At 45.0% G+C, this 27,922-nt stretch overlaps 1 protein-coding gene and 1 long non-coding RNA gene across 2 annotated transcripts; one reads left to right on the top strand and one right to left on the bottom strand.

Annotated features, from left to right (window-relative positions):
- Positions 1 to 1,379: 1,379 nt before the first annotated feature.
- On the top strand, positions 1,380 to 27,922 carry tgfbr2b (transforming growth factor beta receptor 2b). The gene is made up of 10 exons (XM_034528939.1): positions 1,380 to 1,622; positions 7,843 to 7,987; positions 8,074 to 8,267; positions 15,800 to 16,095; positions 16,187 to 16,435; positions 16,857 to 16,970; positions 17,196 to 17,333; positions 19,943 to 20,084; positions 25,595 to 25,722; positions 26,961 to 27,922. The coding sequence occupies exons 1-10, from the start codon at positions 1,517 to 1,519 to the stop codon at positions 27,219 to 27,221; spliced, it is 1,773 nt and encodes a 590-aa protein (XP_034384830.1). The 5' UTR covers positions 1,380 to 1,516; the 3' UTR covers positions 27,222 to 27,922.
- Positions 5,900 to 9,227, bottom strand: LOC117728170. The gene is made up of 3 exons (XR_004609097.1): positions 9,041 to 9,227; positions 7,857 to 8,315; positions 5,900 to 7,691 (listed from the first exon to the last, which is right to left on the bottom strand). It is a non-coding gene; the product is annotated as an uncharacterized LOC117728170 (long non-coding RNA).

The raw sequence follows: 27,922 nt of genomic DNA, 5'->3' as shown, positions 1-27,922 counted from the left end.
AAAGTAGCTTTAACCCTCTGGAGGTTGCCGGCACGTCCTACAGTGTTTACGCGAGTTATATTCATAACCCCGCGGTAAAACGGTACAGAAATATGGTTTGGATGTTGCCGTAATCTGTAGACGTTCTACTTCCGTGTCCTTCTTCTCACAAGATCGTACGTGATTCACACAGCGAGCCAAGAGCTTGGACGTGCCGTGTGACGTTTGTGTCGAGCTCTTCAATGTAATTTGTGGAATCGTGTGTCCGTCAATATTTGGTGTGAAACTAAGCAATGAACACTTAAGAAATCACTAAGGACCTCCTACCTTACACTTCGGAAAAACACTGCAGTTTTCAGGCAGTTAATAGTTTGTTTTTATACATAGGACATATTCTGTTGTGGTTTGGAAAACTCAAAAAACAATATTACAACATTTGGTTTTAGACATTTATTACATGTATCTACTATTTTATTCATATATTCCACCGCTTTTGTGAACCTAATGCTCTGGTAAACTAATTCCCAGCACCAAAAAAGTTTGTCCACATGAGTAAAGGGATGTTTTCACAAGAGATTTGAAGAATTTTAATAAATCTGACTTTTCAGCTTTAGGGCCAAATGACCTCTTTACACTGTGCCTAAAGACGATGGTGCTTCATTATATAGATATCTGAGATTGTTCTGCAATTTTGAGATGTATGACATATGGGTATGTATCAAAAGTGCCTTTTAAAAGGTGAATTTAAGAAATTATGTAAAGTCGAGGAAAAGACATTGGACCCCAAGTGTTACGGACCTTATTAAGGAGGGTAAAGGAGGACCTTATAGAAAAAAAGTATTTAACATTTGAAATGAAAAATAATAGTTTTAAACAAATGATTAAGTGTATGATTACCGATTTTGTTCAGAAAGCTGGCTGGCAACATGCCATGGCCTTGAGTTTATGTAAATTTATGGAGAGCTGTTTACTGTTCCCATTGCCAGTATTTGGATATGTAATTACATACACACACACATACACACACACAGTGTTTCCATCGCTTCAGAGGACATTACATTGACTTACATTAATTTGCAGGAGACTAAACCTAACCCTACACCAAGTCTTCAGCCTTAAATGTGGTGATTTCACATTATGAGGACATACATTCTTGTCCCAGGAAAGAAGGTGGGTCCCCACAACGCGACTCTGTAAACAGATGTGTGTACCCACAACATGAGTTGTACACGCCCACACACACACACAGAGAGAGAGAGTCCTCCCTCTCTCCCTCTCTCGGTTTCCTGTCAGACACGTGTGTATGTGCGTGCGTGTGTACGCGTGAGTGCGCGTATATGTGTGTGTACGTGTGTACGCGTGAGTGCGCGTATATGTGTGTGTACGTGTGTGTGTGTGTGTGTGTGTGCGCGCTTCAGCAGTAGTCTCCAGCTGCTGAGCGGAGAGGAGCGCCCCAACCCTCCGCTGGACTCCCCGCGTGCCTCCTTCAACCTTCCATGTGAATGAGAGTCTTTTCTTGAACGGAGGACACCGCACCATGGAGGGCTCGCGCCGCACCAAGGAGGGCTCGCGCCGCACTGTGTCTCTACGGGGAGTTGTATCGATCCTTTTCCTCACCGCGCTGCTGGAGCCCGGAGCTGCCGGTGAGTTGCGCATTTCCCTAAACTTTAAAGTAACGCACGAGCTCGCTCCTCTCCCCCGGTAACGTCGGCGTCACTCTTATTGTGGAGCAAACTCGGGACGGTACGTTGTAAAGAGCACGCGCAGCGGGCGCGACAGGTGACTCCCAGACTCAGCTCTGCGGCGCGTTCACGTGTTTCTCCAGTCCGTGAACATCTTTTCTACTATAATAACTATAACGACTATAAGTACTACAAGTACTCTCTCTCGACGGGGCTCATACAAGTTAATACATTAATATCACATTTTAATATGGAGTGCAAAATAACTTCCTTGTAAAGATGCTGGTCTTGTTATTGGACTCTCACATTGGAGTTCACGTATTGTTCCAGATCTGTCAATATGCATTATTTCGTAACAGTGGGTAAAGTCAGGTCCAAAATTCATGTTTCATTTTGTTGACATATTAGACATATATTGGATATCTCTTTTTATCGCTCCATAAATAAGAAAAGCACTTTTCGTCATGTTTTTAGGAACAAACTGTTGTATGAATCAGGCTGTGAATGACATGCAGAAAGCTCAGAAAAGAGAGGAATGAAAGTGTAAAGTTTGGTGGATGCGAGAGCTGCTGAAGAAGAGGACACTTCTGGAGATAAAACAGCATTTAAAGAGATGTTTAGTCATATTATACATGTTGAAGACTACATCATCACCATGAAACTTCTTGAGACAAAATGTATTTACATTTCAATTGTGCTTGCTTTGTGTTCAAGGAGGAAAATTAGTTATTTAATGGTAGCTTTTAATGAATTTAAGACAATTCTACAGACGCAAATAGACAAACGAGTAAAATAAACATCTCAATGTGTGATTTGGACAAAACATAAACCGCCCAACATCTCCTCTGTGTCTCCTCTGAAGCCTCCTTGTAAGTGTGTGCACGCTCTCTCCTCTCATGAGTGTATGCTCATGTGTGAACAGTGACTTTCCTTCTGTCAAACCAAGCTCCTCCCACTTCAGCCAATCACAGGAAGCCTCCCCACACTTCTTTCTGTTGGTGACAGGTGGGTAGATTGAACACAGCATGAGAATGGCAAACACAATTCTGCCTCGGTTCCTGTGAACCCCCCCCCCCCCCCCGGCTCTGCTGTTGGTTCCTGCCGCCTCCCACGGTGCATTGGGCCTATTTTCAACCTGGAAATCCCACATACCAAAAGAGACTGTGTGGTCCTGCTTGCATTGTATGTGTCACAAATAGACACCAACACAGATGCACAACAAGACACGCAAACCTCCACCCACATGCCCACCACCACCACCCATCAACACACTCCCTGTTACTCTGCCTCTTCCTCCTCAGCCCTGGAGGAAGCTGCTCCCCCGGTCACCCCCGAGCAGCTTGACATGATGCTTATCCAAACATCAGGGCCGTTGTTTTCTGTTTTTCAATCTTTTCTCTCAGTGTTTGCTTTCAATTGATGTGGAAAACCGTCCGCTCAGTTGGTCGTCGCAGGAAGGTTCCTTCTCTCTTCCTTTCCAGGGAATCTCAGTGCAAAGGCCTCCCTCCGTTTCCCGATCCCGGCCTTCAGCCAAGATGGACCGAAAGGGGAGGAAAGGGGAGATGGATAAATAGGTTGTTTTGAGGCACAGGAAGATGACTCGTGGGTGATTCTTTTTAATTGTACACATTGTGTTATCGCGGATGTAGTTTGAGAGGGAGACGGTGTTTAATTTAGATAGCGGTTCCGATACCAGTGAAACTCCTTGATCCCCAATACTATACAATCCCATGAACTTCAGCACACACTCTGATGAAGGCCACCAGGAAAAGTTTGTATCTGTGTTTAACATGGAGTAAATAAATGTGTTGTACCTTTTTGGTAATGAACTTCAACAACAACTGGGAACGCACATGCTCGTTAGTCCTTTATTACGTTTGCATCGCCTATTGTTTCATTAGCTAACAGGCATTATGATAATCTTACAGTTGACCCTGGCCCAATACAACGCATCTAAAGGGGGTCAATGCAACGTTGGCTGTTAGCTCCGTTATCTGCCCAGCAGGACTCTGCTGCCCATCGGCTGCTGACACCTGATGTTCACTACCTATTACTACCCATATTCACTACTATGTTCTCTCATCCTCGGTTACAAACATTCCGTATAAAACATTTCGGCAGTGATTTGGTACCAAAGTATCAGTTCTGTCCCCCAGAGCGAGTCCCTGTTGTGTCGACACCGACTAGACTGGCCCTCAGTCTGGGAAGAGGAGAGCAGAGAAGGGGTCACCCACTTGACCTCACTGAAGGGTCTCCCTTTGATTTCTTACCATATTAGTCGACTTCCCCTCTCGACTCGCTTCGCCGACTCCCGGGGTCAAAGAGAAGGAGGATGGATGGAGACGGAGGCGAACCGGAGCGAGTCAAGGGGAGGGAGATAAAGACGGGGAGGAATGAGAGGGTTACGTGCAAGTCGCAGGGAGTCGTGTTAAGAGGGAGTTGCGGAGGAGGGAGGATACATTTCAGGAGTGGAGGGAGGGAGCTGGGCCGCCTGCTGGGGCAGTTATTTAGCAGCGCACAGCCTCTTGCCAGTTGTCTCCCCCACACACACACACACATATATACACACACACACACACACACACACAGGGATCAAATGTGGACAACTAAATAAATCCTCCACGGGTGCAGAGAAGGATCCAATCCTGTTTGCTCCTGCAGAGACCTCTCCATAATACTATCGATTTAGTTAGCAACATATAATATTTTGATATAATACTATATCAAATATAATCTGAATTTTTTTACGAGTTGAGAGTTTTGTGCACTTTGATACAACCACACAAAAGCAAACAGATATTGCTAAATCCTGACCGACCGACCTCCCAGTTGCACCTTTTGAAACCAGTGAAATGCAAAGTGTCCCATTAAAGACTGCAGGGCTCCCTCACTGAGGGAAGCTGAGTTTGGTGACTCTGCCCTGCAGCCGGCCTGCTGTGCAGATCTTTCCCCGTTTCCATTCCCGTTGGAGCAGTCTTTTCCTGGACGGGTGATAAACTGCTGTCACGTTTCCTGTCGGTCCGGCCGTCCACTGTGAGCTCACATCCTCAGTTGATTTCCAAACCGCTGAGGATGTGAGGAGAGGGGAGGGGCCAGAGGAGGGCCTTCCAGCTGCTCGCTTTGCTTTTATATGACTTTAAAAAACCATAAGCTGCTTTACATGACCTCCAGGAAAATAAGATTGGAATTGTTCCAGTAGATGGATGTGAATGTTGTTGTTTAGATTATATTGGATATAAGGATTTTATTACGATGACGATGTTTTTAATTGGCTGTCAAAGCCAAGGAGGAGGAAATATCTGTACATAAAGGAATAGTAAGAAATTCAATGAAAATATGCTTCTTCATTTTCTTGCTGCTGAAGATTGATACCGTGTCTCATGTCTGTGCGTGTAAATATGAACCTACATGTTTTGTAGTTTTTATGCTAAGCTAACCTGCCAAATACATCACTTTACATTTTAATTTGATGAAACCGCATTTTTTTTTATTTACTGGAGGATCTTCGTCTTAATGTGAACACTTTTCTTCACTTTCTCTGGGGCCAAAAAGTGAAACGCAGGTATTTATCAATGTAATTCATCGGCCTGACAGCCAGACGGATGCAGCTCGCAGTAGCGCGGTTTCCCTGCTGCACTAACAGGAACACAAAGAAATCTCACATCACAATTACAGCCCCTTCAGGAGCCGTCAGGAGCACGGTTAATGACAGTCCACGCTTTCCTGTGACACACTGAGGTCGACATTGTTTTCATACTATAATTCCTACACTTGGAGTAGCAGCAGGGAAAAAGTGCAGCCGTAATAAAAAGAGAAAGTCAAAGCGTTTTAGCAGCTGGAACATTGACCCACATACCACTAAAGACCTTCATGCACAGAAACCCTTTCACTTTCCGGTGGTGGGACTTCAAAGTAGAGTTGCTTCTAACTATCGAAGATCAATAGCGCTGTTGTCTCATCACGGATCTAGAATTGGGGACTTTTGCTGAACCCTTTTAGTCTTGGAACCCTTTGCAACGATACAAAAAAGATATGTCTCCTTACAGTCATAACAGAGTGAAATTTAAAAATGTTACACGTATACTGTAATTGGCGGAACTCTTTCGAATGGTAGCCGTTGGTTATAGAAATAGCTTGGTGTTATTAATATCTCTGAACATGCTATCTATTCATGTACACATATTTGCAAAAAACCTGTAGACAATAAGACGGTAAATGCAGTGCAGGGCAGGAACGAGTGACAACAGTTAATCAAAGTTAACCCTTTACCAGCAAAAAACAACCAACTATCAAAAAGCATTACACAACAGTGCAATCAAGATTAATCAACACCATAAAAGACTTGCTGAGCTCACCGGCTGCCCGGTGCAACTCTACCCCGCCTTACTCATTCAGTTATTCCTTCTCTGTGGCCCTTTGCTGCACTAAATCAGCAGGTTTTATTTGCCTCTGAGGTTGTGCGTGGGTGTGAGCGCCCTGCTATTTCACGCTCTCGGGCCTGTCCCCAAACTACCCTCTTACCGTGTGACGGAATGCGTCTCCAAAGTATATTAACTGTGCTTAATGCACACCAGCGTGCACACATCCACCACGAAGACGTACAACCGTAGCAGTGAAGCCTCAAAGGAGAGTGCGTGGAGTTTGAGGTCACAAGGGAGGCCAATGAGAACTCGTGGAGTCACGCCTCTGGTCGGGTTTCACAGCTCTGCTCTGCAGACATCGCAGACGTGTCAAATGATTTAGCGATACAAGGACTGCTCTGCGGCAGTTGAGTTGACTGCGTCTTGGATTCTGGACGAGTGAGGGGCTGCCGTTGAATTAGCTATCTCAATTATTTTAGAAAAATCAGGACCGGAAAGCACACTTTTTTTTCCTGAAAGACCCAAATAAAAGAATAACTCGCGGCTTTAGCTCGATGCAATAATTTGCATCGAGCTAAAGCCGCTGGGGGAACAGCTGCAAACAGTGTTGGAAAAGCTGATGTGTGGTGCAGAGCCGGAAGGTTGTACCACAAAACCTCAGTACTATACACCGCTTCCAACCCACTCTTACTTGAACTCAAAAGCCACACGAAGAGACCTTCTTTTCTGCATGTTTAGGCTCTAAAACCTCCAGTTTTACCTGTATTTCCAACACAGCCCTGCCTACCGAGACCATCTGTCAGGGGGGCTTGGAGTCAGACGAGCAGGTCTGAACAGGTAGTAGAATGACGGGTGAGATTGTGCTGATTACAGCTACCAACCAGCCCAGGGTGACCGTATCAAACTACGTTAATGTATCTCTGGGAGAATTATGGATCACAAATGCAAAATTCTAGCCCGTCAAACATGAAAAGAGCAAATAAAAAAAGGGGGTTGCCATAAGTTTATGATTAGCCGTGTTAGTAATTTTTTCTGCAGGAGACGGGTCTGTCTGCTCATCCTGAAAATCTACAGTGGACAGATCAGAAAAAACTCTTTTCTTTGATGCGTGAATGCATATTAAAAAAAAGTTTTATTGCGTCTTTCAGGAAATCCATGTGCACAGTGTTTTCAAGGCATTCTTTTAATATTCCATGAGGTTTTGGGGTTTATGTATCCAAAGTGGTTTTGATGTAAGAATTTGCTGTAGCTTGGCACAGGCTGCCTATTGATTCAGCTGTGGTTGCCTGTGTTTGTGGTTCAGTGTGGCCTGGCCTATTCCTGTATGGCTCAATGGTTTCCTCAGGCCCCATCCAGCCCGGTGGAGGTGTTTCCCTCTCTGGGGATGCCTGCGTCGACCGTGTTTTAATGGCCTTGTGGCATTCAGCAGCTGATGCTTTCCTGTGGTTCCTGCAGTTGTGTACAGTACCTAGTTTGCAGTCAGGATGCACCAATAGATTTCTATCTATGCATTTATTTCTTACGTGTCGCTTGAAAGCGATGTTTGAGTCAAACCTGATGTTGCTCTACACGAAAAGGATGATCTCAGTGCGCCGGTATCGGCCCCAAAGCCCAGGTATCGGTCTCGGGACTGAAAAATCCGATCGGTGCATCCAGACCACCTCCAGTTCTGCCAAGTGAAGTCAATGCAGAAGTTAGAATTAAGACTTTTCCCCCGAAGAGGTGGTATTTAAATTGCTGTATTTCCAGTTTGAGGACAGCACTTGCCTGAAACATGAAGCTAACCTGATGGATACGTTCTGTGTGTGTGTGTTCTGCAGGTATGCCCCCTTACTTCCAGATGAGTCAGCTCTGTATGTTCTGCGACGTGAAGCTTTCCTCCTGCAGCGGCACGGGGACCTGCATGTCCAACTGCACCATTACGTCCATTTGTATGGACAGCAACGAGGTCTGTGTCTCCATCTGGTAGGTACCCGAGAGCAGAACTGAGACGGGATGTAACCAGATCAGTCTTAATGGGCCTAACAGTCTCACCTCTGCCCGTCTCTCAGGAGAAAGAACGAGACCGACTTCTCCATCGAAACCCTGTGCCACGACCCGTCCACGTCGCTCTACGGTGTGATGCTGGACGACTACAACAGCTCCACCTGCGTGATGAAGGAGAAGAACACCACGAGCGGGATGGCTCACATCTGCTCCTGTACGGACGTGGACGAGTGTAACGACCAACTCTTATTCACCCCCGGTGAGTGCGCAGTGAGGCTAATGCCCTCTACTGAAGTTAAAGCTGCACCTGTAAGTGCAAACGATGTCATTGAATTGTGAGCAGGGTCACTTTTAATGATGAACTCAGCATTTTAGCATCTTTTCATCTCACTGTTTTGGTTTCACATCTGGGTAAGTCTCTCTGCCCGTATCTGCTTTGTTTCCACATTGTGCAGCTATTTTCCCTGGAGAGACTCTGATTAATCCGCTGCACACTGTGCCCAGCATACAACAGCAGATAAACACAGTTAGCGATGAGCTGGTTTCCATAGTGGAGCATTTAGCAGCTACATAACCAAAGAGAGAGTTGGTGGATATACTAACAGAGCTATAGGATGAAGTGATAAGGCTGGCATTGCTATATATCACATTCAACAAAACAACCATATCAACAATGCGTTGGAAACTACAAATATATACTATATACTACTTTACACTGTAGTTTTTAGCAATCACACATGGCATGTCAAATGTACAACCAGTTGCATCGTCTCACTCTTTGTGTTTTAACTTGTGTTATCGAGTGTGCTACGCCACCTTCAGTCTTATCAAAGCAGTCTACGGACATTTTCTATTGAGAAGGAGCCAGGAATAGTAGTTAACCATGACTCAAGAATTGCCATTTTATATGCTTTTCTCTTAATTTCATTCATTTTGGGGGCACGACTTCGAGCTTCTCGATGGAACATTTTAAAACCTTGAGTTCTGCCAAGTTGGGACCATAGACTGTATACAAAGAGTGGACGTAGTCACCGTTTGCTGATCAGTCTCAGTGGCATGTCAAATGTTTCAGTGTCATCATCACGTTTCTTCCTGCGGTGGTCTGTCGCTGCCGCTTCCTTCGTTATTGCCCTCTTTGTGGTCGCCGACATGAACTGTAAAGCTGTCCTTTTAGTTCACACTGTGGTTTCTCTACTGTACTGTGTGGATTGGGTGGATATTGCACCGTCATCACAAACAGGAAGTGGAAACGCAGTGTTTCGCAACACACGTAAACACAGGGAATGCTCAAGAAAGGCAGCTGTGTGCGTTCTGCGCCGTGTGATTGGCTGCTGAGAGTGTCCGTCTCGGCATCTGTGTGAGTGTGTGTGTGTGTGTGTGTGTGTGTGTGTGTGTGTGTGTGTGTGTGTGTGTGTGTGTGTGTGTGTGTGTGTGGTGTAGACCAGACATATGGTTTCCTGTCTGTTTAACTGAAATCAGAAACAGCATGGTGAACTAGACAGAGAACACCTCCGTAGTGACTGAATGTCAGCAGGGTCATGGCAGGAGGCCGGCCCACCAGGCAAGAGGCATCACGAAAGAGGCGGGGCCAATGAGGCCAGGCCCTTGAAGCAGGAGGCAGGGCGAAGGAGTTGGGAGGCCGGGCCCATTAGGCAGGAGGCATGGCGAAGGAGGCGGGGCCAATGAGGCCAGGACCTTGAGGCAGGGCGAAGGAGGTGGGGCCAATGAGGCCAGGCCCTTGAGGCAGGAGGCAGGGCGAAGTAGGCGGGAGGCCGGGCCCATGAGGCAGGAGGCACGGTGAAGTTGGCAAGGTCAGTATCCCTTCCTGATCAATAAGCATCAAGACAAACTGGAAAAAAGGAAGCACTTCTAAATTCAAGTTCAGTAGCTCTATCTCCAAATGAGTGGTTTGTGTAAATAGTGATTTGTCAGTGACTCTGTCATCTCTTACTGACACACAAAAACACACACGCACACACAAACACACATGCATAAACACACATGCACAAACACACATGGACAAACACACACACATACACACACCCTGAGGGTAAGGGTTGTGGTTCCTTCCTCCCATTGAGGACACATGCAGCAGGAAGTCCTTGTTTGTTTGCTGGACCACTGCCATGGCTTATTCCTCCACGAATGCTTCACATTGTTCTGCCCCAGCGTTCACATTCTTGTGATGTGCTCATAATTTGTTTGTGCATGTGGTTTCAAATGTCTCCACGAGGGAGTGAACATTGTGAAAGCATTTCGGACGCTTTGGGATCCGATTGCTTAGACCACATTCGTAGGCGGTCTCGGACACTTTGACAAACCACCTACTCAACTGATGCGGCCGCTCGCGCTTGTGTATTGTAACGGCACGACACTTTTGCTCTATAAGTGTTTGTTTTTTTTGGCATAATCCGGTTGCTATTCACTGAAGCGTATGACACGCAAGAGAGCCAATACACTCCAATGGAATGGTCAAAATTGTCACATTGATGCCAAAGGGGTGTCGATTGATTCTCGACAGTAACTCATGCGTCCAGTGACATGCAAGAAAACATTCAACCTTGAAAGTTGCCGGTAGCTTTGAGCGGCACAGTGATTCTATACAACCAGAGGAGTCGCCCCCTGGTGGTCATGAGAGAGAGAATACAGCTTTAAGACATGAAGCATAGACTTCTATACAACCACGGGAGTCGCCCCCTGCTGGTCAGTAGAGAGAATGCAGCTTTAGACTTTCTGCTGTCCTGATGTCAGTGGGGAGCTAAAGGAAATCATTCAAGTCTGTTGAATGATATTACTTTGTTTGATAACCAAAAGCAGGGGAAGCAGAAACACATTTTTTTCTTTTCAGCTACTTCATCAATTTTGAACAAAGCCTGGCCAGAATTTTTTTTTTTTTTTCAAAAATAATGTCCGTCGCAACCCATCAGCATTATCGTCGATCAGTGTGTGCACTTTGATATACATGGGATCCATGTGCGGGCCTCTGTGACACGGCAGTTGTTTCTAATTAAGATCCTGTACGAGGATTCAGAGCAGACTGACCCCGCCTCCCAGCCAGTGTCAGTTACACATGTGTTTCGGAGCTCGTGATCATAGTTTTCGGTGGAAAGGGAAGGCGTCGAAAGTAAATAGCGCTTTGTCACAGTAACGTGCTATTTGTTTCAGTGCTGCATTTACAGTTGTGCTCTCCTCAAAGTCAGGCCTGCAATGTGAGGAATGACATTGGAGTTGGAGCCAATTCACCTCCGACATGGATTCCTTCACTCGTACGTAGCCGGATCTCCCCCAAGTCGTTTCGTGGCTTATTTAGCTATCCTTCGTGATGAATGAAATCTTCCCCGTGACATGAAGTGGGGGGAATTTTGACGACTTTGGGCGATGATGAGGAAGAGATCAAAATAAGAAAAGGGAAGAATAAATTAGAAACGCTTATTGTTGCAGCCATCAAAGAGAAAGAGGACAAGATGGAAATGGACCAATAAAGGAAAGAGAAAAAAAAGTTTTTACGGTTCCTCCTTCACTGTGGAATCTTGGCTTGTCATTCAGTCACACAGCAGACTGCTTCATAGGGACGCAGGCCAACTGTGAGATGCATGAAATGGAAGGAAAGAGGGAAAAGAAACAAACAGAGACCACTGAGATGTGATGAGGAAGTAGATGGAGATGCAGAGATGTTGGAGGGAGGAGGTGGTTACCAAGACGTGTAAATAGTGAGTGTGGTAATCATTTTTAGTCCGTGTCACCAGCCTCCCTGCGGCAGGATTCCTCCCCGCTGGTCAAACATAATCCGATACCGGCTCGGGTAAAGGCAGGTTATTTATATACGTTTACCAGAGGAAATACTACACAGGGAAAGATGGTAAAATACTGTTTTTATGAGGCTCATCTAGTGACATATAACCCCTCAGACATTGGCTCAGAGAAATGCTTTAATTTTCCTCATAGTGTGAGGCAGAGGTTCTCAAAGTTCAAAGTACACGGACATAAAACATTAACAAGTCGTTAATCGTCTACATGTTACGATGTTAACAGGTTATGCATGCGTGACGGCCACGATTATTGATTCTTGCCGGTTTGCCAAAAGCCAATCTCCGTGAAATCGGCTTTTCCGCTGTTGCCCTTCAAAACAAGAGCTCAACATTGAGCATGAATTGAGATCGGCTTTTCCGCTATTGCCCTTCAAAACAAGAGCTCAACATTGAGCATGAATTGAGATCGGCTTTTCCGCTATTGCCCTTCAAAACAAGAGCTCAACATTGAGCATGAATTGAGAGTGGCCGTATCAAGCCCGTTTTATAAAGATTTGTAGTGAAAAGCAGGCTCATTCATTGCAGCCACTAATACTAATAAAACTTGACACATATCTGCACTAGTTTTGTTTTGCACAGGTTGCACGTCATTGTTTTGAAAATGTATGCAGTGTAAAACTCTTTATTGCCAAATATTTTAACTTGTTTTGTTTAGGTTGCACTTTATTGTTATTATATTTAAAAGATATCCAGTGCAAAACAGGCTAATTGCAGCCACAATAAGCTATTTCTTTGCCATTGTGCTTTTTTGCACATATATAACTTTATTTGCATTGTTCTAACAAAGTGATTGCACATTTGGTTTACTTGAAAGTGGTTGCAATCTTCTTTATTCTATTATTTGAAAAAGCACAGATGGAGGAATCACAAAAAGTTATTTCAATAAAAAGTTAGCATGGGCCACTTTGTTGGGGCCGTGGGGCACGAACATCTTTCTTCCTCCAAAGTGGGGCGTGACGGAAAACGTTTGAGAACCACTGGTGTAAGGACCCATGTTGCCTCTGTTGATGGACACAAGGTCGCTCGTGGTTCCGCGAGAGCAGCATCTTATCAGCTACTATTTGTAGACATCAGGAAGCTGCTAGACAAGACCTCACCCATCTCCATATCACTGTTACAGTTGAAACCAGGAGTCAACGTCAGCGATTCATTAGATTTTGAAAAGATGAAGGAGAAGTCACAGCATACATCAGAAAGAAGTGTGGATCATCAGCCACAATGTTCAGGTGGGTATGCTTGACCAAGTTAACGTGAACAATGAGACCCAACGCCTCATTGCACGAACTGGCACGGGGGAGTGTTTACGATGGCTTCCATCTATCCACCCATCACCCGTTTCGAACATGAAATCATGTCTGGCTGTGTCACTTTCCTCCTCTATTTGTATATCTAACTCGCAACTTTGTTATTCGCCAAACAGTGAGAGGATCCAAGAAATTAGCAACCGGTTAGAGCATTTAAGAGCTTGAGTCAGAGATGGCAGTGTTTGAAAAGCCAGCATTCACATCCTGAAACACACACACACACACACACACACACACATGGCGTGTGTAATTGCCAGCTAGAGGGGAGGATCCCTCTATTAGTTGGAAGGATGTGTCAAACCTCCATGAACACTGCATGAGAACACGCTGGCATACTGACTGGAAAAGGCCAGTTTGTGTTGGCAGCGTCTGATCACATGAACACAGTCGTGCGCTCTAATCACGGCAGAAAGAGGGCAAGGAAATACCCGTTAAACCTCAAAGACCTCCACGTGATCTTAAAAAAAAACTTAAAGCCTACTCTCATGCACAGACATATGGAAGTGTCTTGACGGTCTGGCGGTCGTATGTCACGACCTACTTTCACGCTGATGAGAAGGCCACACACACCTTGCTTATATTATCTTCATCATCAAGTTCATGTGTCTTCACCGAAAACAGCGCTGGAAGTCGGCCTTGGACTTAATTGTGTCGTTCTTCATTCTGGCAGCTTTTATAATTCAACATGTGACTTAACGGAAGACGTCATTGCCGTCCTATCCACATGTTACGTAACTCACTCATGCGAGGAAAAAAGTATTTTAAGTTTGCTGAGCATATTGAGAGAAAGCTTCTATTTAAAACTCCATGCATTACTAGAATAATTACACCCAGTAGTAGTGAAATGAATAAATTCTATGTTTTTCATACTACTGTCCAGAAAGTGTTGTCCGTTTGCCTGAATCCATTTGAGGCTGTTATGGAGTGTTAACTTCTATTACTTCAGTAAAACTATTCATAATGTTAAATATTACCTTAAAAGTAAAATAAGATTACTGATAAATACTGATTGCACAATTTTTAAGACACTTTTTTACAAGTAAAAGTTTGCCCTTACTTACTTATTCTTTGTTAAAGTATGTAAGTATATAATCACGAAATTCTAGTAACTAACACTTTGAGATTTAGTGGCGAAGAAGCATTCGGAAGCATCAAAATTAAAATGCACTCAGGCACTTTTCACCACAAATGGGAAATATTTGGTGAGAAAAATAAGAAATTGATCAATTCGATGAGGTAGTGAAAGACGATCTTATTTATTGATGTATTCCATGAAGCTTGTGACTTGTTCAATAACCTTGAAACCATTTGAAGGGTTCATCAAGAGCGTTGTGAGGGAAATCTGAACGCAAAATAGACGCAAGTCAACGGTCAGTCCTCAGTCCCGAGCTCCTCCGGGCTTGGCCCAGAGAGACCAGAGTGAGACACCCTTTGAAGAGGAGCCCAGCCAGAGCAGACCTGGGCCGGGCCAAGCCGAGCAGACAGGCTCCCACTGTATTCTCCCCGTCGCTGCAGCTCCGAGGGTTGGCTGACGTCTAGTTAATGATATAGCTTATGAAGCTGTAAAGGCTGTTGGCAGTGTCCACAGAAGGCCTGTTGACATCTCTCTGCTGAGTTCACAAACTTAAAGATACACAGACCCACACACACGGATGGAACATGGCATGAAGGGACCTACTAATATATATAGTAGTTTCAATGTGATGGTACAAATGGCCTGCATAAGGGATCTCGTGCATGTGATATCAGCCTCACTGTACTCTTCACTACGGATATCACAGCTCCATCAAGTCACTGCTCACGCAGACCAAACATGATAAAAGGGATAGTTCCCGTCCATGATTACAGTTGTCTGCAGTACAAAAAGATTGTCTCGGATTGTCCGATGTTGTTGTGGATTTTTATTTACCGAGTGAGTAAAAAGTTGATGAAATGGACAGTCCAAATGATATGATTGGACAATCTTATCACACTTTTGCGCAGATATTTGATTTTTCTTCCCTTTTTTCTATCGGAGAATTTGAGCTATTGATTGTTGTAGGGATGAAAAATAATATGGCAAAGCATTTTTGGACCCGGACTCAAAGCATGCTTTCCACTGCTTCTGCTTGGCAACCGTTTGGCTAAATGTCGCCATGGAACATTGCTTGGCGGACAAACGATTATTTGTTATCGATGAATTATGGCATTTTGGATTTGTTGTGTTTATTTTATGAAACCGAGCCAGATGTTGGTTGTCATCGTTGTATGAAAGCAATAAGTCACTTGAGCTTCCCACTGCGCCTCGCTCACATTAAACGTGGCCAACTGTGACCAGTTTTTAATATTGCGGTTGCTCATGGCAGTCTGGGTTTTCTGTCGCCTCAAGTCGATGCCAGTAGTCACCAAATCAACCAGGCTGAAGTCTGAAAGATTCTAAGTTGAATCGTGGTACTGTGTAACAGGTAACACGTAGCGGGTTTATCAATGGCCATATGGGTCATCGGAACAGTGTTGTCCTGTTGGAGGTTAAAAATGTCCGTAATTTAACAACAGCAATAAAGTGAAAAAATCGAGTAGTCCGTTGTCTTCAATGGAAGGCTTCTACGTGGCAACAGCTGCACTGGAGCTCCTCGAACACTCTCTTTGTCCCGGTGTGTTGCACGGTTACAAAGACCTCTTCCGTCTTGTTTTTCCAGTCGTGGATCCAACCCCGGACGACCCTTTGGTGTCGGTGATCCTGGTGAGCCTGCTACCTCTGCTGGTGATGGGGGTCGTGGTGGCCGGAATGTTCTACTGGCACCGAGCCTACCGCCGACGCGTGAGCCAAGAGTGGGAGAGCAGCATGAAGAAGCGCAAACCGAAAGCCGGTGGGCTGGACTGCAGCGACGCCTGCGCCATCATGATGGACGATGATGGGTCGGACAGCAGCTCGACGCACGCCAACCACCTGAACCACAACACCGAGCCGCTGCCCATAGAGCTGGACATGCTGGTACAGACCAAGGGGCTCTTCAGATTTGTTCTGCTCTAAACCACCCGAACTTCAATTCTAACCAATGTCATTGCCTTTGATCCCGTCCCAGGTGGGAAAAGGACGCTTCGCCCAGGTGTACAAGGCCAAGCTGAAGCAGACCACATCGGATCAGTTCGAGACGGTGGCCGTGAAGATCTTCCCCTACGAGGAGTACGCCTCCTGGAAGAACGAGAAGGACATCTTCTCCGATGCGGACCTCCGGCACGAGAACATCCTCCACTTCCTGACGGCTGAGGAGAGGAAGGTGGAGAAACAGTACTGGCTCATCACCGCCTTCCACCACAGAGGAAACCTCCAGGTGAGACCGCCACTTTGAGGTAACCCAACATGAGTCAGTAGTACCTGAGGGCAATGTTGGGGCAGTATTTAGGCACTTCGAGGGTAACTAACCCCTCAATACTGGACCAGTTTTAATAAAATGTTGTGCCCATTAGTAAGCAGCAGCTGGACCCACAAAATGTTTTACATATTCTAAACTCAGTTGTACTTTATATTTATTTTTAAAGTAAAATAATTAAAGCTGTCAGATAAATGTAGTGAAGTAAAAAGTATAATATTTCCAAAAGTGGCATAAGAAAGAATTACACAATTGAAGTACAAGTACCTCAGATTTGTACTTGAGTAAATGTACATGGTAGAGTCCGCCAAAGATGATTTTTTTATTTCTTTTTATTCAGAAGTTTTATTCTTAAACAGATTTAAACCTCTGTGCCCTCCAGGAGCACCTGACTCGTCACGTGATCAGCTGGGAGGAGTTGCAGGTGCTGGGATTGTGTCTGGCCCAGGGCGTCGCCCACCTGCACAGTGACCGCCTCCTCTGTGGGCGCCCGAAGGTAGGACTGTGTGAATATGATCATGTGATCGTCACTAATCGTAAGAACTCTTCTCATTGTAAAAATAGGAACAGCAAACTACACATCTGCCCAGTCGTTATTTTATGCCTTAATGATCAGCAAATGTGTGTAATGCATGTGAAATGTCTTTATATATCTTAGTTTATTTGTGTGTTTTTATGCAATACGTGCTTTTGTCTCCCCTCCTTCTATTGTACCCTAAAGGTGGCCATAGTCCATCGAGACCTGAAGAGCTCCAACATCCTGGTGAAGAACGACCTGACGTTGTGCCTGTGCGACTTTGGGCTGGGACTCCGTTTGGACAGCAATCTGTCTGTGGATGACCTGGCCAACAGTGGACAGGTCAGATAAAAAGTCTCTTTTGGTTTTGTGACTTAGTTTTAAAGAGGACATTTGAGTAAGGTACAGTCCTGCACGTCCGAATAGCAGCAAATGATCTAAATAATAATAATTTATATAATTTGCTTCAAGTAGCTCTCGAGAAAGTCGCAGAGTTAGTATCACTGACAGCCCGTCCCACAAAGCTACTCCCCCAAAATTATCATTATGAACATGAACCTATCATATCAAATATGTCATAATCAGGCGGCAACCTCTGGTTGTGAAAAGTACAGCTAATCCCAAAGTGCCTTAAACCTGAATTATCTCTACTGACCACCAGGGGGGCGACTCCTCTGGTTGTATAGAAGTCTATGCTTCATGTGGTAAACCTGCAATCTCTCTACTGACCATCAGGGGGCGTCGACTCAGGGTTAAAGCTGCATTCTCTCTCCTAACCACCAGGGACGACTCCTAGTTGTATAGAAGTCTGTGAGACAAATGACCCGACTTCTCTCTTGATTTGTTCCCTCGGTAAACATTGGAAAGATGGACGTCTGTGTTTTTCTTAGTCTGAAAAGTGACTTAAAAGCTGTGCTGAATGTAGTAAAACAAAAGTAAAATAATTCCCTCTGAAATGTAGTGGATTGGAAGAATAAAGCATCAGGAAATAGAAATACAAGAGTAAAGTTGTGGACTTGGTGACTTTCCTTCACTGAATATGACATCAACACTTCTAGAGTTGTTCCCTGGGACTGTTGTAAGGTGTTGAATGCAGCATGTTGTGTCGGGGATTGAAGAGAACGCCTGTTATCTGCTGCAGTTAGCTTTGTTTTTGAGTTGTTTTGGAGAGATATGAGCTGGCTGTGTTGGTCCCTCTCTACTGGAAGTCCCTCTGGGGGTCTAGGAGCTTTCATAAGGCAATAGAGGGATGGACGAAGGGGGAGAGGCTGTGTTGTGACATACAAGCTCCTCAGGTCTCTTCCTCAGCCGCTCACTGGGACTTTATAATAATAATAATAATACATTTATTTATATAGCACCTTTAAAAACAGGGTTTACAAAGTGCTCTACATAGAAGCAAGGTAAAAACATAACATCAATACAAGTAAACATTTCAGAAAATACATGAGGCAAAGGAGACAATGCCATATAGGCAATGAACACAATAGAGAAATAGAAAATTACAAAATTAATACAAAATAAAGCAGAACAGACAAACTAAAACTAACTAAAGAACTGCATAAAAGGACGACATCTTGGAGGTAATAAAAGGTGTACCAGTCCGGTTTTGGGGAGTAGAGTCAGCAGGAAGAGTAGAGGCTGCTGGGGGAGCTGTAACAGTTCCTAATTTCGTGCCAAATTTCGTGCCACTATCTCGCTCTTGGAGACTGTTGTTGTGATGACGAGCTGCAGCGATGCGCTCGGCCGACCAGAGGGAGGGGATGGAAAGCGTGGAGCGATCAGGCCAGGAGCAAACAAACCCTCCGCGGGAGGCTCTGTGGATGCAACGGGGCCGACGAAGGAGTCCGAGCGCCCCGATGGCCGAGACGAACGGAGGAGCAGAGAAGGCGTTGAGCCCGAGGAGCTGCGAGGTGGAACACTGCAGAACCATGACAGCCGGGAGGACGCAATCGCCAACCACGGACCGGACCACCGGAGCACCAGGACCGCTGAGAGGCGACCAGCCTCAGAGCAACAGCACGGAGCAGGGAGTCGGCCGGCTCTCCCTAACCCTAACCCAGTCAGGAAGAGACTGTCAGCTAGCCAGCCAACGCCAGTTGTCCAGGATTGTCGAGGCGGCAGCGGTGGAGAGCATCCAGCAGGGAGTCGGCTGGCTCGTTGGCAGCCACCGCCCAGCAAGAGACTGTCGGCTAGCCAGCCAACGCCAGTTGACCAGATCGCAGTGGTGGAGAGCAGGAGCCAACAGCAATCACAAAATAAAAAATAATCAAATAAGTCAGAAGAATGGCTACACTGTTAAATAAAATTAAAAATAATTTAAATGAATGTTAAATTGTAAAAAAGGTAGAAAAAAAACAAATAAAAACAGTCCTAGACGGAGTGGCGTTAAGTTTCGCCAGCGTCCCCGTTGCCAGGACTACTATTATATATATGTATATATATATATATATATATATACTCCCCCCCCTTTGCCAGCCCATGAAGGAGCCCACACTGTCACTAACTGCACTCCCGGCATAACTATCATATTTTTATTAAAAAAAAGGTAATGAAAGATCACTGCTTCACTGCTCCTGGAGAGCCGGGTGGTCTTGGTGACTGTTACTGTCAATAAAGAGCACAAGCAGCTTGTTAATGATGTGCTAACATACCCTGCTAATGTTAGCTCGACTGGTTTTCATGTGGGAAACGTAACGTTTTAGAAACAAAAGCCCTGGCTGGTGCTGGCCAACCAGGGCCAGTCGGCTTTCAAGGGGAAGGTATACAACAGCGTCATCTGAGTCGTGGTGGGAGAGGTGCACGTTGGGTTCGTTTTCTAGAAAGTACGCGTGTGTTTTTTTCGAGGCGACGAGACGAGGGTTTCCAGCCAGCCAGTGTGTTTTTCACCACCGGCCCGACCCGAGTGTGCCCAGCGCGTTAACCCCCCACCTGGTGTCTCTGTGCCGCAGGTGGGCACGGCGCGGTACATGGCTCCGGAGGTGCTGGAGGCCCGACTCAATCTGGAGAACATCGAGTCCTTCAAACAGACCGACATCTACTCCATGGCCCTTGTGCTTTGGGAGATGACGTCCAGGTGTGAAGCCGTCGGAGGTCAGTGCACAAACACACACACACACACACACACACACACAATGACATGTTTCTGGCCGTGGGAAGTATGATGTCATGTAACACACAAGCACACACTTAGAGAACAAAACAGATTCTGCTGAGGTGAATTCCCAACCACTGAGAGGACTCAACAGGGGACAACTGGGGTCACACTTTGTGGGGTTATCACAACAAGTTCATCAGGCGAGTCCGTAGAACTCTTATGACAACAGACTGTCTGCAGGAAAAAAGCTTTATTTTTTTTTTTATACATGATTGTGCATACTGTAATCTGAGAGTATATACAACATACAACATCCCACTGTACGACTATGCGGGACCTACGTAGAGCAGGATAAGGCTCCTGCTTCCTGTTATGCGGCGGCTGGGGGGTTGACGGACTGCACCTCGACCTCAGCTCCAGGTCTGCAGCAGGAATCTGAGGAATGTCTGATATGTGAGGGAGACGATCTCAACTCTGTTGCCCTTCTTTGGGCAGGAAATCAGGGAGAGAGAGAGCAGGAGTGGATACTGTACCTGTTTCAGCTGGCTGTGTGCGGGGGGTGGAGGGCTCCGTGTTCACCCTCTGAACCCCAAAGAGGCATGCTTTTCTTTTTTTTATCGTCAAAAATGTTATCGTAAACAGAAACGGATTTCTCATTTTTTGACGAACCCTGACAATTTTTTAATATTTGATCAAAATCACTTAATTCTACTTAATACAAACATTGGCCGTTTGCACGAACCAAATCCAAAATCCCTCTGCGCAAACGCTTCCAGGACTCTTCTGTGTCTTGTGTATCACAACTGTTATCTGTTCTTCTAAGAAGTACCGGCCCTGCTCACCACAAAAAAACTTTTATTTGATGGACGTGGGCACTGATAAATTAAGTAAATTGGTTTTATTGCTATGAAAAACAAATGCCAGAAGGCCCTCTAGCCTAGTATGGAGCGGGGGGGGAGCGAATCCAAGCCTATAGTTCAATATAAAACCAAGTCTTGACCCTCAAACAACCGTTTGGACAAGTCCTCACCTTCACTCTCAGCCTTGGTGTCTGTCAGATCTCACACGGATAGAAGCACAAAGACAACTTTTTTCTGTTTCCCCCCCATCTGCTCTCTGGGAGGAGAGAGGGAGTCGCTCCAGTCCACCTCCTTCCCTCCTTCCCTCATTCCTTCTGCCGAGTTGTGCTTTTTTTCTAGACAGTCTGAGACATTTAGAACCAGACAGTCACATTCCAACACGCGTATGTGTGTGTGTGTGTGTGTGTGTGTGTGTGTGCGTGTGTGTGTGTAGGTGTGTGTGTGTGCGTGCGCGTGTGTGTGTTTATTTCGGACGCAGAATCTTAGAAACCAAGGAAGAGAGAGGGAGGTGCTGCACAAACGCCCTCATCTTGCCTGTGTGTGTGTGTGTGTGTGTGTGTGTGTGTGTGTGTGTGTGTGTCCGTGTGTGTGTCCGTGTGTCCGTCCTCTGCCTCCACCCCAGGGGACAGAATGCTGGATAAAAATACTACGCTTGAACCGTCATTGTTGTTGTGGTCGGTTATAGCACATTCTCTTTTGGAGTATTTAATTTACATGTCCTGATTTAGCCGGCAAGGTGGAGGGTTATGTGGGGTAACGGAGGGTTACGTGGGGTAGTGGAGGGTTACGTGGGGTAACAGAGGTTTACGCGGGGTAACTGAAGGTAGCGGAGAGTTATGTGGGGTAACGGAGGGTAGTGGAGGGTTATGTGGAGTAGTGGAGGGTTACGTGGGGTAACAGAGGGTAGTGGAGGGTTATGCGGGGTAGTGGAGGGTTACGTGGGGTAACAGAGGGTAGTGGAGGGTTATGCGGAGTAGTGGAGGGTTACGTGGGGTAACAGAGGGTAGTGGAGGGTTATGCGGAGTAGTGGAGGGTTACGTGGGGTAGTGGAGGCCAGGAGGCAGTTGGCTTCGTATAAAGGCTGGAGGCAGGAGGAAATATCTGGCGAGGTTTATTTAAGTTACTATGAGGAACTTTAAAACGGTCTCCATTTAAAACCAATGCCTCTATATGACCTTCATAAGGCGAAGAGACCATCAGCGTGAAGATGACTATTTTTCATGTGTCATTACTAATACTTGTCAACGTGGCGGATTGGGAGCAAAATCCGACGAAATTAATGCAGGTTCACCAGAAACTCCAGCAGCAACCGGACAGCCGCTAGGAGCCGACACCGGCACCACGCAGCTTGACCCACTGGAGGGAAGGGAGGCACGGAAGAACCAGAACCAGGATAACACAGTGGACGCCTGACAGACCTGCTGCAGTAAAATGGGAGGTTTTCCAAAGAGGCTGCGGTGCTTGGAAAACACTAGCACTTTTGTCCACAAGGACCGCCATAATCAACAAAATAATAATCTTCATAATAACTTAAATTATCGTTTTATATCGTTCTTTAATCCAAACACAGTAAATAAAGGACAGTTACTTGTCTGTTACATTGACATTTGAATGCAAATGTCATAGGACAGTGAACGTGTCGGTGGGCGTATTTTTCAGCTGTGTAGCAAGTCAATCTGTCTCTACTACTTCCTACTTCTATGCTAAGCTAGGCTAACTGCCGTGGCTCCGACGCGAGATGTTGTCCCCCTCGATCGCCACCAAGAACAAACAATAACTGATTGCTCATCACCCAAATTTCAGTATTACATACAAAAGATTGGAAGTCGTCGAGTGCTTCGACACTTTTCTAACCAGCAACTGGGAGTCATTTTCAGGCCTGGACACCGATACAAATAGATTCACCTGTTACTAGAGAAGGCGCCACACTCTCTTGCTTTTCGCCCCCCATCAAATGAGGACATTAAACGGCACCCAATGGGCTTGCCACAGAAATTCAGCCCACAACTCCCCCTGGACTTTGGCCAATGCTTGGTTTGGATCGAGAAAAGACTTTTGACGAGAGGGTGTGGTTCATTAGCTAAACGCAGGTTCACTCCTGACGATGTCGTTCGGCTCGTGTTGAGACGCCTGCATCTTAAGCGTCAAAACTTCAGAGTTGTGTTTCTTTCCAGATCGGAAATCCCAGACAGCGTTTCCAGCCACAGTGGTTCCTGCTAACCTCCAGGCCACAAAAGGTCTCAGACAAATAATCTGTAAAGGAAACTGTCGTAAACCGCCTTCCGCCCCCTCAGATTGGATATACCCGGCCTTTAAACCATGGGCCCCCAGACAGTGAAAGGGAGGACAGTGAGACTGAGGCTCTGGTTGCAGTCTGTTAAGAAATATGTTCTCAAAGACGGGAATTCTTCTCAGAGCTTTTTAAATGTCCAGAGCTGTGTTCCATACCTCTCTCGTATGGACCCGATCTCTGTCTGTCCACTTCTCTGTGTCCCAGATTCTGCCCAGAAGGACAAGTGCAGAAATTGAGATCCTAGCATGAAATTGGACCCTTTTCCGCCACTGTCTTGATGTTTAGAAACACTCCACCTCTTTTTATTTCTGTTTCCACCATTCTCATTTTTGGGTCAGCTCGCTGTTCTGTGTTTTTCAGCTGAATCCAGTCCAGGAAAATGTGTGGTATTTATACCAGCTCCACAGCAGGAGATCTAAACAGCAGAGAAGCTGGCATAAATAACCTCCAGGGAAACGGAGTCCCGCCCAGCTGGATCCGCTTTTAAAACGCTAAAAACGGTTGGGGAAGTTCCACATGTCAAAAACAGGAAGTGTGGGCCTGTAGAGTCAGCTTCTCTGCACACAGTCCCAATCCCAGATCTCCAACTTCCTGTCCACTCCAACCTTCCCACTTCCTATATTTGAGGACACAGCGGCAGAGACCACTCCAATGAAACATTTCGTAGATTCCATCAGACCATTACCGCTAATTAGCATGGACAACACATGTTATTCAAAACTGATGTGCAGCTGCTGAGTCAGATTCTGGCCATAAGATTGATGAAGAAGCTAACACGTCCCAGGTTAAAGGTTATCACCCTCACCATTTGAGACATAAAAACAATTTGATTTGATACTGCAATGTAGAGCTAGTTAGTCCTAATAAGTTAGTTGGCTATGTTAGCTAGTTAGTAACAAAGTAATAAAGTTGTGCGTGAACGCCTTTGAATTTTAAATCAACGTTTCTGCTTGCAGATAATAAACCATGAACTTGCAATGTGTTTGTGTGAGGATTTACAGAACCCCCACATCGCAAACACAATCCAACGACTATGTAAGAAGTGGACAGTCGTCGTGACATCAAAGATTGCTTTTGATGCCACGAGTTGGCCGTCGCGTCTTAATTTTTTGCAACTACTGACATATTGATACGTCTCTGGTGTTGACCTGTCAATCACCTAGTAGCCCCGCCCTAAAGCATACCATGCTTTATGGTCTGTTTGACCATTATTTACTAAATGCACATCACGCTGTATTGAAGAAGACTTGAAACTAGAGATTGAGACCAAAAACTAATGTTTACAATGTTTACTGAGGGAATAAATCAAGAGAGGAGTAGAGTCATTTTATATAGACTTCTATACAACCAGAGGAGTCGCCCCCTTGTGGTCAGTAGAGAGAATGCAACTTTAACACATGAAGCATAGACTTCTATACAACCAGAGGAGTCGCCCCCTGGTGGTCAGTAGTAGAATGCAGCTTTAGGACACTTCCTTATCGGCTTCACTCTGCAGAACCGGAGGTTGCCTTCTCAGTAGGATTCATCCAGCACAATCAAAGGAGTGAGAACATCCTCCGCTGTCCATTTCATCCGCTCCTAAAGTCTCAAACGACACCTTGGCGAGCGAGCGTTGAGCAGTCGCGAGCAGGTTTGGTGAACGTAACGCTGCCTCATGAGTTTGGGCTTCCTTCCCGGAATCCAACCAAAGTTGTTGAAGGACTTTACTGTTGACTGCCTTGTGGTCCTGGAGCAAGGCTTTCCCATGACAGGAAACATTAAATACATTTTGATTCACATGCCCAGAGAAAAGCAAATGCTGGGAATACGTCACACCGAAAAAACAAGTTACTAATCCTCAGTGTTTGACAGCTTGTGATGAAGCGTAAGAACAACAGGTACATAGAACACGACCCTGAGGCTGTTTGTTAGATATTTGCATATCATTTTCATGGACGACTATGCAACAGCTAGTGTCTCGTTTCACAGCAACTGTGAAGATCTAGAGACACTGAAGAGACTGAAGCAGCTGCTGTGAGCCTGGCTTCATGAGGTCTGGACCCGGTCCCGGAACTTTGTTTTGAAATGTTCACGGTTTTCGACGTCATGCTCTCTCTCTCAATCTCTCTCTCTCTTTTTATAAAAATGTTTTGCCCATGCATAGTGCAAACAAAAACGAGGGATTGTTATTTCGGAGCTCTGTACAGTCTAAAGGTTTGTGAGAATAGTTTTTTAGAAAAAGATAAACTCTGTTAAAATGCCAGAGCGAGCGTTTCCCCTCATCGCGATACTATTTATTTATTTATTACACTTCTTATTCACTTGTTCCTCCTTCTGTATTAATAATAATATTTGGCTGTGTTTGCGTCCGCAGAGGTGAAGGACTACGAGCCTGCGTACGGCGCCAAGGTGCGAGAGCACCCATGTGTAGAGAGCATGAAGGACAGCGTGCTGAGGGACAGGGGGCGCCCCGAGATCCCTGACACCTGGCTCCGGCATCAGGTGAGACGCTGACACCAACCAACACTCCAATCCAGCACTTTCCTAGGAATTCCCTTATTTACATTTATCTGGTCATCATTATTATATGACATTATTATTATTATTATTATTATTATTATTATTATTATTATTATTATATGACTTTATATTATATGTTATTATTATTATATGACTTTATATTATATGTTATTATTATTATATGACTTTATATTATATGACATTATTATTATTATATGACTTTATATTATATGACATTATTATTATTGTTATATGACTTTATATTATATGATATTATTATTATTATATGACTATATTATATGACATTATTATTATATGAATTTATATTATATGACATTATTATTATTATTATTATTATTATTATATGACATTATTATTATTATTATTATATGACTTTATATTATATGACATTATTATTATTATATGACTATATATTATATGACATTATTATTATTGGCGGACACTGCATGCAATCTGCTGCTGATCAAACGAAAGGTGATGGTGTTAGTTTTCGGTATGAAAGGATCACTTCCTCTTGTTTTTACCACCGATGGGCTCCAATTGATATTAGACATGTTTGACCACATTAAGGAAAGAACTCGACAGGGAAATTAAACCATTTTTCTTCACCTTTCACTCGATCTAGTCGTTCAGAGTCAAAGTCTCGTTCTGAAGTCACATCCACGTTGAATATTCAGCCATCACATGAAAAGTGTGAGATAAGGCCGAAGCTACGCTCTCTGTTCTCCGGCTCCTCGACAACAAGTCACATGACACCATAACAACCAGCCAGATCGAGTGAAAAGGTGAAGAAAAAGGTTTAGTTTCCCTGTCGGGTTTACTGGACGCACATGGACACTGGACCAAATTCAAAACCTGTATGCCCATTAAAGGATGGGGAAAATATTTTAGAAATTAATAAAATACCTAAGTTACACTTTAAATACTCCGCTCTGATTGTTTCACCCTGCCTCTGACACTGCTGCTGCTGTATATTCAGACTGATTTGTCATCTCCTTACATAGAAACAAGGTTATAAACGTCTGCGATTCAATTATATTTGATAAAATGTAATTAAATTAAATGGCAACACGACCATGAGGTTCAGTATGTGGTCAAATGTGTTGCATGAGCACGAAGGAAGGTCGAGGTGTTTCTGCGTTGAGAATTCGCCCCCTTCCCCCAAACAGTTGGTAAACCTCCCCCTCCCTCCTCCTCAGGGCGTGGCGGTGATCTGCGCCACCATCACGGAGTGCTGGGACCACGACCCCGAGGCCCGGCTCACCGCCCACTGCGTCTCCGAGCGCCTCTCGGAGCTGGAGGACGAGATGGACAAGCTGTCCAGCCGCAGCTCGTCGGCGGAGAAGATCCCCGCCGAGCTGAAGATCCCGATGGAGGTGGGGATCCCCGGGGAGGAGGTGAAGATCTCCCAAATACAGGACGTCCCCGCCGCAGACTGCTCAGTGAGCGACGAGAAGTGAGAGGGAGGAACCAGACTTTAAGAAGTATTATTCCCCAACAAGGGCACTTATTCTGCTTTCGTGAGACTGATGACCGGGATCTCCAGGAGTTGAGCTCCTGGACGTCCCGGGACGGCGTCATTTCTTATTCTAGCCCAGGAGAAACCACACAAGAGACTCTGGGTGACGCTTTTGGACTTCAGCGCTTCTAAACGCATAATAACTTAATCTTCATTAGCTGAAAAGATAAAGAACCAATGAAAAAAGGCAAAGTTAACTGGAAGCTTCCAAAGATGCACAGAAGAAGGTTTTTATTTTAGTCACAGGCTTCTCTGAGTAAAAAGGTTGAGAAACAAACATGGCCAAAGCTGTCACACCAAAGACATGTAATGTGTGTGTGAGTGTCTGTGTGTGTGTGTGAGTGTGTGTGTGTGTGTGTGTGTGTGTGTGTGTGTGCTTTTACCCAGCTATACTTAAAACCTTGTTGCACAATAAGCACAATGTAAATATTGCAATAGACAGTTTTGTACATAAGAGACGAACCCCAAACAAAAGGGAAACGACTTCTATTTCAACCAGAGATTAACTGACTTCATAGAGATGTATTTTAACGTTTGTGTTATTTCTATATGTTGAATATCTGTTGCCTACCATACAATGTGACATATCTGTAAAATATGTGTAAATCTCTTTATGAAATTAAAGATATGTCTGTATACTGA

Source organism: Cyclopterus lumpus, chromosome 25, assembly GCF_009769545.1.
Source record: "Cyclopterus lumpus isolate fCycLum1 chromosome 25, fCycLum1.pri, whole genome shotgun sequence".
Lineage (NCBI taxonomy): Eukaryota > Metazoa > Chordata > Actinopteri > Perciformes > Cyclopteridae > Cyclopterus > Cyclopterus lumpus.
This window is presented reverse-complemented; position numbering and strand designations above follow the sequence as displayed.